Here is a 12939-nt window from a genome sequence, read left to right on the forward strand (position 1 = left end):
GTGTGTGTGTGTGTGTTACGAGTATATTACATAATAATGATAAAATAAGAAAAATATTCAGTGCAGTGACAATTGTTAATTCTGTTTTTAGGCCTGCTGGGTGATGCATTACTTCTCGGAAATTAAGTTTAAAACGGAACAAATTTTAATTGATGCAGTCGGATTAATTACAAATGCCCTCTTGAGAGATCAAGATTTGCCTGTTAAAGTCGAAGCGGCCATAGCACTTCAGATGATGCTTTCGTCACAACAAAAAGCTAAAAAATACATCGAACCATTAATTAAGCAAATAACACTTGAATTATTGACTATTATAAGGCAAACTGAAAACGATGATCTGACGAGTGTTATGCAGAAGATCGTCTGCACATATACTGTACAATTAATTCCAATTGCTGTGGAAGTGTGCCAGCATTTGGTAAGAAGTTTGATAGCATTTTGCGAGAAGAATTGTATGATCAAAGTAATTACATAATAGAAACGAAGAAAATCATATTAATAAAAGTTTTTACATCATAATTTACGCCTCTAATCGCGTTGTACTGTTATTAGCCTTGATTTTCTTAGTTTGTGTTAAAATTTAAGAATCCGTATAATTGTTACATTTTAATTTTATATGATAGAATATATGGTATATATTTTTTGTTCAGGCTGCTACATTTAGCCAAGTGCTTGAAACAGATGAAGGTAGCGACGAGAAGGCGATAACAGCAATGGGCCTGTTGAACACAATAGAAACGTTGTTAACGGTAATGGAGGACCATCCTCAAATCTTGTTGCAACTCGAACCGATCGTCCTCCAAGTAGTCGTTTACATCTTCGGACATAATGTAATGGGTATGTTCTTCTCACATTCAAATTTTTATTCTCCGTTTTAGTGAAGAATTCTTGATTATTTGAATTTAATAGATTCTGCATGGATTTGAATACTTCAGTAATCATATTTTTCTGTCACTTATCATTACTTAGGATATTTCTATGTTCTTAATTATTTTATCTCTTAATTATTTTCTTTAGATAGCTATTAGTGAAATCCCAATAAGTTTAAAAACTGTTCTGTCTTATATTTATTTATAGATATTTGATCTTTTTGAACTACAAATTCACGTCAAGTAATTTTGGAGTTTTGTTTTTGAAATAAATTATTTTTATCGGTGGAATAATATTTTCTAGTCAGATATATATATATATATAATGAATCCGGGATTTTTTTTTAGTAGATTAATGTTTTACCATTAAACCCATTTAGCACAAACTTTATTTGCAATGTTGCATATATGTACTTATATATTTTCTTATAATATATATCTCTGAAATATATTATTTTATTGTGATATTAAGCATCCTAAAAAATAGCTTTCTTTTCTTAATCAGAATTTTACGAAGAAGCCTTATCGTTAGTTTACGACCTAACGGGTAAAGGTATATCTGAAGATATGTGGAAAGTCTTGGAACTCATGTATCAACTCTTCCAAAAAGATGGTTTTGATTATTTCACTGATATGATGCCTGCGCTACATAATTACATCACTGTTGATACTCAAGCGTTTTTATCGAATGAAAATCACGTTCTTGCTATGTTCAACATGTGTAAAACTGTAAGTAACAATATTCTCTTTATATACAATCTAATATTATTAGTTTCTAAATAAAGTTGTATTGTATGTTGTAGGTTTTGACTGGTGAGGGTGGTGAAGATCCAGAGTGTCATGCTGCCAAGTTATTAGAAGTTATAATTTTGCAATGTAAAGGACGTATAGATCAGGTAACATAATATCCATAGGAATTATGTGCAAATGTATTATCATCTACGAAGTGCAATACGAATAAAACGATTCAATTTTAGTGTATACCGTCGCTTGTACAATTAGTCCTCGAACGCCTAATGCGCGAAGTTAAAACTTCGGAGTTGCGAACGATGTGTCTTCAAGTAGTCATTGCCGCTTTATATTACAATCCCGCGCTTTGTCTGGAAACAATGGACAGATTACAAGGAAACTTTGATCAATCGACAGAGCCGCTTGCTTCACGTTTTATAAAGCAGTGGATCAATGATACTGATTGTTTTTTAGGGTATGGATTTTTATCATATAAAAATATTCTAATATGAAATTAATATACAAAAACTTAAGATATTAATTTCCTTTGTGATAACGAATTACAATGATTGATCTTCTCCATAGCTTGCACGACCGTAAGTTGTGCGTTCTTGGATTGTGTACGTTAATCAGCATGGGTCCTGCGAGACCACCTGCTGTTAACGAATGTGCAACGCAAATTATTCCATCCTTAATCTTGCTATTCGAAGGTTTGAAAAGAGCATATGCCGCTAAAGTCACAGATGGAGACGATGATGACGAGAACGAGGAAGAAAGTGATATTGACGAGGGTAAATATTTTGTATAGAGTGTTCCAGATTTTTTATTACAAACTTTAGTAATATGTTCTATGAGTAGAAATAAGAGAAAAATGTTACATGAAGATCCCAAAATGTTTTATTTGAAAGTTATAGCAAAAATAAGAAATATAGTATACATGGTAAAATATATAAGCTAATTAAATTCGATTTTTAGATGTCTTATCATCAGACGAAGACGATATAGATGATGCTAATCAAGAATACCTCGAGAAATTACAGGATAAGATAACACGAACGTCTGCTCAACATGGCTTTAACGTTAACGCGACTATACAAGATGGTCACGGTGATCACAGGTCAGATGACGATGATGACGACTCAGAGTATGACGGTAACGAAGAGACTGCTCTCGAAAGCTATACTACACCTTTAGATTCAGAAGATTCTAATCAAGATGAATATATCGTTTTCAAGGAAGTCATACAAAGTAAATACTTAAAAAATAATATTTGAGATATATATATATATATCAAATATTTTTTATTTATATATATATATATAATTAACTAGATATTGAAAGAACCGATATGGCTTGGTATAGAGCCTTAACGAGTCTTCTTAGTCCTGAACAAGAGAAAGCTTTACAAGAAATTATTCTTTTGGCGGATCAACGCAAAGCAGCTTTAGAGAGTAAAAGGATCGAGCAGAGCGGAGGTAAACTTATACTGCTTTTAATAGTTGAGAATTTGCATTGATGTATGAGTTAATCTGCGTATTCTTTTATTCTGTATATTCATTAATCTATAATTAAAAATTTTTTAGGATACGTCTTTCACTTACAGACTGTGCCCACTTCGTTTAACTTCGGTGGAACACCTTTAAGTCGATAAAGACTTATAATCATTTCAATTTTAGGTTCACTAAGTAAGTAAACAAATTATACTGAATCTGAATTGGACATTTATAGCACATGAACATTATATAACTATTTCGAAAATATTACGCATTTCCTATTTACTATTTTTGTGTAAATTAATTGTACATTACTAAGGCAATCTAACAAAGATAAGACTTTAAAATTTTATCCTCATGAAATCATCGGTTTTGTGCATACTGTTTTATGAGACAGCAGATTTGCTACTTAGTTATCATGTGAAAATGTATATTACACATCTCTTACACATTTATTATAAATAACAATTCGATATTTTATTATTCAAATAAAATATTACTCCTCGTTTAGCAAGTTATAACATGTTTTCTTGACAATTTAAAATTATTTTAAATTATGCTATCGAAATATTTTAACTCTAAAGTACCTTTGGTTAAGAAAATTCTAACATAGCTTGCTAGATATGTATTTTCACACACACACGCGCGCGCGCGCGCGCATGCATATATACATACATATACACATAAAATGTATATTTACTCTCAATTATTTGCCTAAATATGAAATTGTTTTAACAAAAAAAATCGCTTAGTTTATAAAATATATGTTAACAAATTATGTTAAATTGTTGGTATAAATATATCAAAAGAAATTCGAGTATGTGTATAAACTATGTTATTTGATATTAACAATTAGTTCAGTAAAATATGCTGTACATTCTCCAAATCTATTTGCGAATAGCTGTTCTACTGAAAAGGAAAAATGAAACTTATCAAAGCTACTAGACTATGTAACTTGCAAAACTGTTGCTTATCACAAAAATCTTTAGATAAGAGTAATTTAGACTTTTAAATAAACATTGTTTTTTTTTTCAAGTCTTCGTTTAAATGTATATTGTATTACATATGGCCAAACATTTTTCTGCAGTTACCGATCACTTTACATAAATCCCAGCACAGCTTGCTTTATTTTGAAAAAGATAAGTTCTGCCATATTTTACGCTGTCCAAACTGTACCCTGAAGGATAGAGCACGAATGATTTAAGAAAGCACTTTGAATAGCTTCTGTAACGAAGTCTACAATCTTATGTTTTGATTCTTTTATAATACAATATGAATTAATATCCATATTATATTATAAAATATGAATGCCTTTTATAATACGATATGGATTAATATCCATATTGTATTTTAAAAGATGAATGCTTTTTTGTAATACAATATGGATTAATATCTATATTGTATTATAAAAGGCATTAACAACAAATCTGAGCAGAGCTCTTTCTTTCATGAGATATTGCAATTACGTAGGATGAACTCGAAGCAGAAATAAATTATAAATATCAGAGCCCAAAATGATAAAGGCGTACAAAGAAGAGGTGTTCTGTGCTGTGGTTAGTGAAATGATATTACTGCACAAGAGAGCTTTTTATATCGAAATGCAAAAGGACGTATGTGTCAATTACGTGTCGCTTCAAAGTATAAATTGTGATCTTGTATTTAAGTCCAAGTTTGTACTAAAATGTTATTTGATAGTGAAATTAGGTTGTCAACATTTTGTTGATAAGAGTATGTGCTTCTTTATGATATATACTCGACCAAACTTTTTATTCTGTTTATCGAATACGAGACTTATCTATTTTTCATATAAAGCTGCAAGAAATTGTTGTGCAATAATTTTAATCATTGATATTTACTTCAAATTCATTTTTTCTAATAAATATTTTCTACACAGGGTGCATGCAAAAATACAGCGGATAGTGTAGAAGAGAAACAATATACATGTATAATAGATTTTGTTAATCATTAATTTATTTGTAAATTAAAAACATATGGAATATATATTGTCTATATTTAAAAACTTGGAACTTTAATTTCAATTTTGTAAAGAATTCGATATATATTTCATGAAAATATCAGAAATTATTAGAAATGCGGAAAAATAAGATTCATGACTTTTTAATATACCCGGAGTATATTAAGAAGTCCCTACACATTTTATTTATTCATAATAAATATTAGTCTTAAAGATCACGTTCAACAAAATACTTATCTTGTAATTATTGAAACACAGAAAAAGCGTTATGATTGCTACAACCGAAAATAATGATATTTTTGTGCATCAATGTAATTTGGTTATAAGAATTATAGTAACAGCTTATAGCCAAATTGTATTGATGGACAAAAAATATCATTATTTTCGGTTAAAGTAACCATAATGTTTTTTCTATGAAATTTTCTTGTGGTGATTATACGTTCTAGAGGAATAGTCCTATCGCAGCGAAGGAAACTTTCAACAGTTGCAAAATAAACATTCTGCTAAACGTGGTCAAAATAAATAATTATCTAGAACAATATCAATAACATAAGTCAAGGATGTAGAAATGTGTGTGTATATTATTGCTCAACATTTTAAATGTATCTGTTATATATTATGTGCATATCTCTCGAAATTCAAAAACCAGGGATATTTTACATGTAACAGGACGATTTAAATAGTTTCAGATATTTGAAAATTAACACATAATTATAATCAGTACATTACAATACTCTAAATTGATAAAATGAGACATTATATATGGAAGAAAAGTTTTTGGTATACATGATAATCTTTTTCTAACATAGTATAATAAATAAATTACGTATTTCTTATATTCGCCAATTTTATTTTGCAGTACCCTGCTTTTATATTGGCTCATTTGAAATTATGACTATTGATTTCTTGCAGTGTTTATCGGAGATATATGTGTAGTATAAAAAGCGATTTTTAATATCGTATCTATTTCATAAACGGTACGACGCAATCAAATAAAGATACTATCGTTCTTCGCACTGTGATCCGAACTCGCGACTCATTTAAAATCTTTGCATGTAATGAGAGAGGAAGTTAATATTGATTGTGTCAGTTTTTCAAACAAAAACATTTTTAAAAAAGTGCCTTGAGACATTAACGTGCAGACGGGACCTAAATTAAAGAATACAGCAGAATAAGCTGTAGGTCGGAATGAGGCCAGGACACTTCTCTAGTTCATAAGTTCTAGAAGTACTGTATTAAAGAATAATAAATTAAAGTAACATTGATAGAGAGAAGAGACGAAAAAGCTGTTCCTTTGCTCTTTATAGGATACGAGTCGTAACTTCTTTGTAATGAATATTTACCACACGCATATTCTCTCCGTAGTTTTTATATAATGAATAAAATAAATTATAAATAATGGTAGTGGCGGCGAGTCTTACGATAAAACATCACACATATACGCTTAAGTCTTGATATTGTATAAACTAATAAGAGGTAAGATAACTATAACTGGTGCTTTAATATACGGATGAAGTTTATAGAAACTTCATTATTAAACTGAAAATGTAGTCTCTATTGTATCTGTCATTTATTTATTTATCCAAGACCTTTATTTCTGGAGTTTACAGTATGTTTGTGGATTAGCATTTAACTCTTTCTTACATCTGTCTAATTAAATATATTTAATAAACAAAATATATACGCAATCATATAGTAGTTTGGAATTCACACACACACACAATCGTAGATTATTTTTTAAATAAGATCAGAGTGTGTGTGTTCAGAAAAATAGTATTAAATTTCATTACATGATTTCAACGTGTGTAATTAAAATGTAAAGGACAAAAACTTTTTTTTCACACTTGTATAGATACACTACTATTTTTAATTTCTATTTTCACTAGCGATTATACAAATTTACTATTATGAATTCCAAAATGCCTACAGATTGAAGAGATATATATGGTGTTATCTAAATATTCCGATTTATACATCAATATAAGAGCAAATAGCAGAAAGAAGTATCGGTGGCACATTTTAACACACTTCGTTATATAAGTATTTCTGTGATTCTTGCATGTATCAATTTTTCTAAACTACATTGAGATATGCTCAATTATTTTATATAGACTCTGTACAAGCGTGACGTTGAAAATATACTTTTCAATATTTCTAGTAATTACGAAGTATATAATAAATTAAATTTTGTAGCATAACAAATCTCACGATTGCATTGTAATCTCGTAATTATTAGTGACTGCTGTAAGGTTTGTACTTGTACATAAAGCAAACTAATTTCTTCGCTTAGTGTGAAATAAAAAAAAAAATTTTAATTTTTCTCAAAAAAGAAGACATCGAATTATTATTTTTACATATATCAGAAAGAGAGCTGTTCTGTCGGGTGTAAAAATTTGCTGTTTGCGAAAATCTAAACGAAATATTTGCAGTTTTGTAACAGCTTTATATTCCATTCTCAGTCAAAATACATAAGTTACTTGTACATATATTTAAATGAAAAGCAGATTTTGATAGATGCTACGGTGAATTATTATGAAAATGGATTGCACCCCTTAGAAAATAAATATTTTATAAATTAAGGTACCTATAAAAATCGCAAAACAAGTTTAAAAATTTAGGATCCAAAAACTTTCCAATTTCGGGTCCAGAATCATAAATATATGGAACACAATTAAATCACATCGTAACATCTATTATCTCTCTGCCAAATGTCAAACTATAATTCTACGAACCCCTCAACACTGCACTTCAAATTCACTAAAATAATGCCATGGCCAATAAACATTCTTAGTAATTCATCGAAAACAATGAACGATGCATTCAAACCGCCCAAGTTTTTTGTGCTAAGAAAAAAATACGTCTCCAATTAAATGTATATAGGCCTGGCAAGACACAAATAAAGTAAATATGTTAATGTTATCACGCAAGTGATAATGAGGACACCATGCGGTCCTACATTCATTCCGTAGTTTAGGATCTCTTCACCTACAGTGAGTCCTTGGAGAAGCGTGTACAGTATTGACGGTGAGGCACTGTATCACTTGAGACACCGATCAAAATAATAGGATCCTACATAACCACCTCTCATCGCTTTCGTTACATTTTGTTCGAAAGCCCTTCTGTTGTTTTGTAGAACTTCAGCTGCATCCTTATTTAATGGATCTTCAGGATTTGGTTCCTGTCAAAACATTTATTCTTCTTAGTTCAAATAAAAAACAAAGTGAATTCTATATACTGAGAATTTTGGTAATAATAAGAATTCTCTGAGATTCTTTGAGAGCAGCTTTTATATATACATATATAGTGACTGCCAAGTTTCCAGTCAACATTATCAACATTAATTTTACAATAATTTTTGGGTCCTGTTTTTCAGTTTATATTATAAATAAAAATTCTTGAACATAAATAAGCAAAGAAGACTATTTGTCAAAGCAGGTGCCTAATAATATTTGTGTGAATTTTACAATTTCTGATTCACGCAATTAAAATTCTTGTTATAATCAATCAATTTAAAATATTTAAAATATTTTATATACTAAAATGTATTAGGTATTTATGTACTAGACATTTATTTGTAAAACAAAATTATTATTGGCCAGAAATGTTTGGCAGCCACTGTAGATATGTGTATATTTACAAGTCAGGTATTCATAGTTCGTTCTTATCTTAATATGTTCTTATCTCAACCATCTTAATTAATGTCTTAAGACATTAATATAGCTCCGTAATTGGTTTATGATATCTTAAGACTGCATTTAAGATGATCTTAAATATAAGAACTGACTATAAATACTGTTATTATATAGAATTCCATGCGACGTAATATTATAATAATACAGTTAAAAAATATTAGGCACTAACATTTTTTCCATTCATCTGGAATTTATCTACATTGTTACTTATTGATTGCAGGCACCATACATAAGTTTCAAGGATTTTTAAAACAAAGGACAATTCATGGCAAATTCTATAAATCCAATTTTGAGCTTTAAATAATAGTTAATAAGGTACCTAATATTTCTTGTCCAAGCTAAATATCATAGCAATATAGTTTTTATTTGCAAAACACTACGAACTGAAAATGATATCAGAAATGATATCAGAAATGATAACAAGTAAACATACTAGAAAGAGATACTGGAGACCATAAACGATGGAATTGATTGTGAGTACAGGTTTCCAGTCCTCTCGCAAAATATTGAGGCACACATTACCATCCAAATCAATATTAGGATGATAAACTTGAGTCTCGCACTTCACTTTGGGTGGTTCGTGCGGATAATTGGGCCCGACTTTGAAACTAAATACGAACCTACCACCTTTGTAAAATCCCTGAAACAATTAAAAAAACCTTCAGATTATTAAGATATAAGAAAGTAATGTTAACGTTAAAAGGAGCTACCGTGTCAATTATCTAAACTTCTAAACTAAACACCAAAAATAATCTTGATTTCTGGCAAGATGGCAAAAGTGATATTGATCTGATTGACTGTAAGAATTATAAGGTGCTCTGGAGCAAGCGTTTACTTACTTCATCTGGACAGATGATTAATTTAAAGCTTAGCAAATCGTCGGGATCTGGAAATTCCGTGCCGCACGTTTTCGGGAGATTCAGTTCGTTTATGTCTAGAAAAAAAGGAGCACCAGGTAAGAAAGAAGACGAACGTGCAGAAAACGTACAACGTTGCTCAATGGCATTACTCCGAACCTTTCGTGATCCTCAGCTGTGCCGCGGACGCCTTCTTCTGGGTACCAGCCTTGGGTGACTCGCCATCTTTTTTCGCTTGTTTCAATGAGAATAATTTGATCATAGTTAGATCGCGCGTTCGACGTCGACACGGGCTGACATGCAAGTGTCTCGGGCACGAGCCGCGGTCACGCGGACGGCATACAAAAATCAAACCCTAGAGAACCGACGATTCTTTGACACCACAGGATCAATCGCACGGTTGGTCCCCAACTACACTCGCACGCAACCACACACCACGGGCGGCGCAACGGCTAGTGTCACGTGGACAGACGGTCATGGCGCTGATGTCACGGAGTTATGGATGACCATGGACTCCATGGAGTATAGAGAGTAGGAGGCCGAACTAGGGCTGGTATTCATAGTCGATTCTTATTTCAAGACTGTCTAAAGGCCCGTCTACAATACACGGAGTAAGAAGTAAGAGTAAGAAATTGACCAATCACAGTCGAATGTGAGAAGAATAATCGACTGTGACTTAAAACGCTAATGCAGTCCTCTGATTGGTTCGTAACTTCTTAAGACCGTACTTAAGACGGTCTTGAATATAAGATCTGACTATGAATACCGGCCTAGGCTTTGAAAAGTGTGGTCAAAGGCATTCATAAGTCGGTTCTTATTTCAAGACTGTAAAGCGGGGAGCACAGACTCTTGCATAACGCATAACACATGAGGCATAAGAAATTGAACCAACCAGAGTTCTCTATTACATGGAAGGGAAAGAAACGGAGAACTTCGATTGGTACATATTCTTATGCCTCATGTGTTATGCGTTATGCAAGAGTCTGTGCTCCCCGCTTAAGTACGGATCTACAATAGGTGTTTTATGCCTTATGCCGTAAGAAACTGACCAATTACAGTCGAATCCGAGAAGAATAAGCGACTGTGATTCGCCCATTTCTTATGGCTTAAGGCTTAAAACCCTATTGTAGATCCGGGGTAATTCTCTCGGGGTAAGTCCGGATCTACAATAGTTGTTTTAAGCCTTAAGCAGTAAGAAATTGACCAACTACAGTCGAATGCGAAGAGAATAATTGGTTGTAATTCGTCCATTCCTTATGGCTTAAGACTTAAAAAATCTATTGTAGATCTGAACTAAAGCCTTGTGTCCACGATGCTAGAAATCGATCCGAAAACTCGGATGAAGAAAGGATGACCAATCGCAATGGTCATGTGATCAAATTGTTCAAATGTGATTTGTTAATTTTTTCTATGTCCGAGATCTCGGACCGATTTCTAGCATCGTGGACACAAGGCTTAACAGGAAGACGTAAATTGTCATTAAAACTGCATAAAGAATGGAGCATTCTTCATGTAAAATTGGTATGATCTACCATGCAAACTGCGAGAATGATGTCGTTAAAGTTACTAGATTAACAAAGTACCACGATGAGAAAGTTCACTGAATTAACATTTGGAGCCAAAATGGCATCGAAATGCTATCCTAACCTGATTTTGTTAAAAAGTCGGAAATCCATACAGGGGTCTGGAAGAAGAAGAATCTGACTCTGTTATTATTGAAAATGTACGGTTGCTGTGTTGAAAATTACAAAACTCGCAGCGAAAGAGGCTGAAGTTTTGAATAACCGCGCATCATGGAGCCAAAATGGTGGCAGTTCGCGGTACTTTGTTAATCTAGTGATTTTAAGTGTCGTGGAACGAAAGCGACATCTCGATCAAACCAATTCAGATGATCACTTTTGAACCATGCTTTATTTTGACAGCCTCGTCCATGTAAGTTCGGCCTCCTATTCTCTATACCCCATGTGAAAGACAATTCTCCTTTGTCACGCGTCGATAATCTTTTTTCTAACGAGAATTTCTATAATCGGCAAGATTGGTAATATCAACGAAACCTTGTTACCGATAGAACCGTTCTCGATATTGAGGGGTTTGAATCTTCTCCGTGAGATAGCAATACTGGCGTCGTCATCTACGGCTAGTGTTGCCAACTCAGTAGTCATTTTATCAAATCTGATAGAGGCTGTGTTCCTAAATTACTTTTTCTTCTCTTTTAATTGGCCCCACAGCCGAACCGACTAAACTTGGCCATTGATGGTCTTCGAAATTGAACAAAAGTAAATTGAATGTAAGGCACCGGCCACCTCGAATTGGGCGAATAAAAAGATAATGTAATTAAAATGATAAGGCATCTCCCAAACACTTGACGCCTATGGCTACGACGCTACTGCGCTGCACGACCATAGAGACTCTATCAGAGTCGCGACACGAGAACAGCCAATTTCGATTGGTTCGTCATTTTTCAGCAATTCCCGCCAATATTCGAATGTAAATATTGGCTGCGTTCGGGAACGTCGCTCGGATGCCTCGGATTCATCATCTGTCCTTAACATTTAATGTTAAACAAGGACGGATGATATATCCGAGGCATCGGAGGCATCCGAGCGACATTTCCGAACGTAGCCATTGTAGGAATAGGCGATGTGCGTATCGATACGTTAAAAATTGTTTGCAAACTAATCTATTTTATAAAGAATCAATTTTTCCAACCAAAACAAGCATAGAATGACAGAAATAGCGTTAATAGCATCTCCCTGAACGTACATTTTTTCCAACATTTGTCGCCCATAATGCTCGACGTTCAACATCACGCGGAAATATTTTCATTATGTAGCCTTTGGCTGCAGAATTATTGCAAGATGGGGCTGCACACCCAACCATTTTGCAATAATTTTTAATAATGTTCTAAAAGTCGTACTATAGAAAGACGTATCTTAGGCGTCATCTACAATACACGGAGTAAGAAGTAAGAGTAAGAAATTGACCAATCACAGTCGAATGTGAGAAGAATAATCGACTGTGATTGGTCAATTTCTTACTCTAACTACTTACTCCGTGTATTGTAGACGGGCCTTTACGGGATCATGACTCACACAAGAACTATGAAGGTTAGAAAGAGACACCATATATTCCTTTCTCTTTCTTGTGATTTTGCTGAAACTAGAGACTTTTAATATAAAGAGATGTAAAAGAGTGTCTCTAAAGCCTTGTGTCCACGATGCTAGAAATCGGTCCAAGATCTCGGACACAGTGGTGCACATTTGGCTCCCCGGCAACACGGAAAACCGCCCCACCACTTTGCCGCTGCGCGAGAGCGAGCGAGAC

The 12939-nt window shown here is 33.0% G+C and overlaps 2 protein-coding genes across 3 annotated transcripts in view; one reads left to right on the forward strand and one right to left on the reverse strand.

Annotated features, from left to right (window-relative positions):
• msk (importin-7 msk) overlaps positions 1 to 4373 on the forward strand; it is a 10919-nt gene extending 6546 nt beyond the window's left edge. For both annotated transcript variants that reach the window (XM_018513231.1, XM_018513233.1), the window contains exons 11-19: positions 92 to 418; positions 651 to 837; positions 1375 to 1598; positions 1673 to 1765; positions 1847 to 2073; positions 2184 to 2389; positions 2574 to 2846; positions 2930 to 3073; positions 3182 to 4373. In XM_018513231.1, coding sequence (XP_018368733.1) covers positions 92 to 418; positions 651 to 837; positions 1375 to 1598; positions 1673 to 1765; positions 1847 to 2073; positions 2184 to 2389; positions 2574 to 2846; positions 2930 to 3073; positions 3182 to 3249 — 1749 coding nt within the window. In that variant the 3' untranslated portion in view covers positions 3250 to 4373. The remainder of the gene's footprint in view (positions 1 to 91; positions 419 to 650; positions 838 to 1374; positions 1599 to 1672; positions 1766 to 1846; positions 2074 to 2183; positions 2390 to 2573; positions 2847 to 2929; positions 3074 to 3181) is intronic.
• A 2532-nt stretch (positions 4374 to 6905) lies between these two features.
• Positions 6906 to 10069, reverse strand: UbcE2M (NEDD8-conjugating enzyme UbcE2M). The gene is made up of 4 exons (XM_018513260.1): positions 9775 to 10069; positions 9598 to 9692; positions 9192 to 9398; positions 6906 to 8244 (listed from the first exon to the last, which is right to left on the reverse strand). The coding sequence occupies exons 1-4, from the start codon at positions 9875 to 9877 to the stop codon at positions 8104 to 8106; spliced, it is 546 nt and encodes a 181-aa protein (XP_018368762.1). The 5' UTR covers positions 9878 to 10069; the 3' UTR covers positions 6906 to 8103.
• Positions 10070 to 12939: the final 2870 nt, after the last annotated feature.

The sequence above is a fragment of the Trachymyrmex cornetzi genome, unplaced genomic scaffold (genome assembly GCF_001594075.2).
Source record: "Trachymyrmex cornetzi isolate Tcor2-1 unplaced genomic scaffold, Tcor1.1 scaffold454, whole genome shotgun sequence".
Taxonomy (NCBI): Eukaryota; Metazoa; Arthropoda; class Insecta; order Hymenoptera; family Formicidae; genus Trachymyrmex; species Trachymyrmex cornetzi.

Bases quoted from the DNA above. Each gene is read 5' to 3' on its own strand.
- UbcE2M (XM_018513260.1), bottom strand. From the start codon at position 9,877: ATGATCAAATTATTCTCATTGAAACAAGCGAAAAAAGATGGCGAGTCA. The intron at 9,693-9,774 runs GTTCGGAGTAAT...CTTTTTTTCTAG, and splicing joins ACAGCTGAGGATCACGAAAG to ACATAAACGAACTGAATCTC. The intron at 9,399-9,597 runs GTAAGTAAACGC...TAATTGTTTCAG, and splicing joins TAATCATCTGTCCAGATGAA to GGATTTTACAAAGGTGGTAG.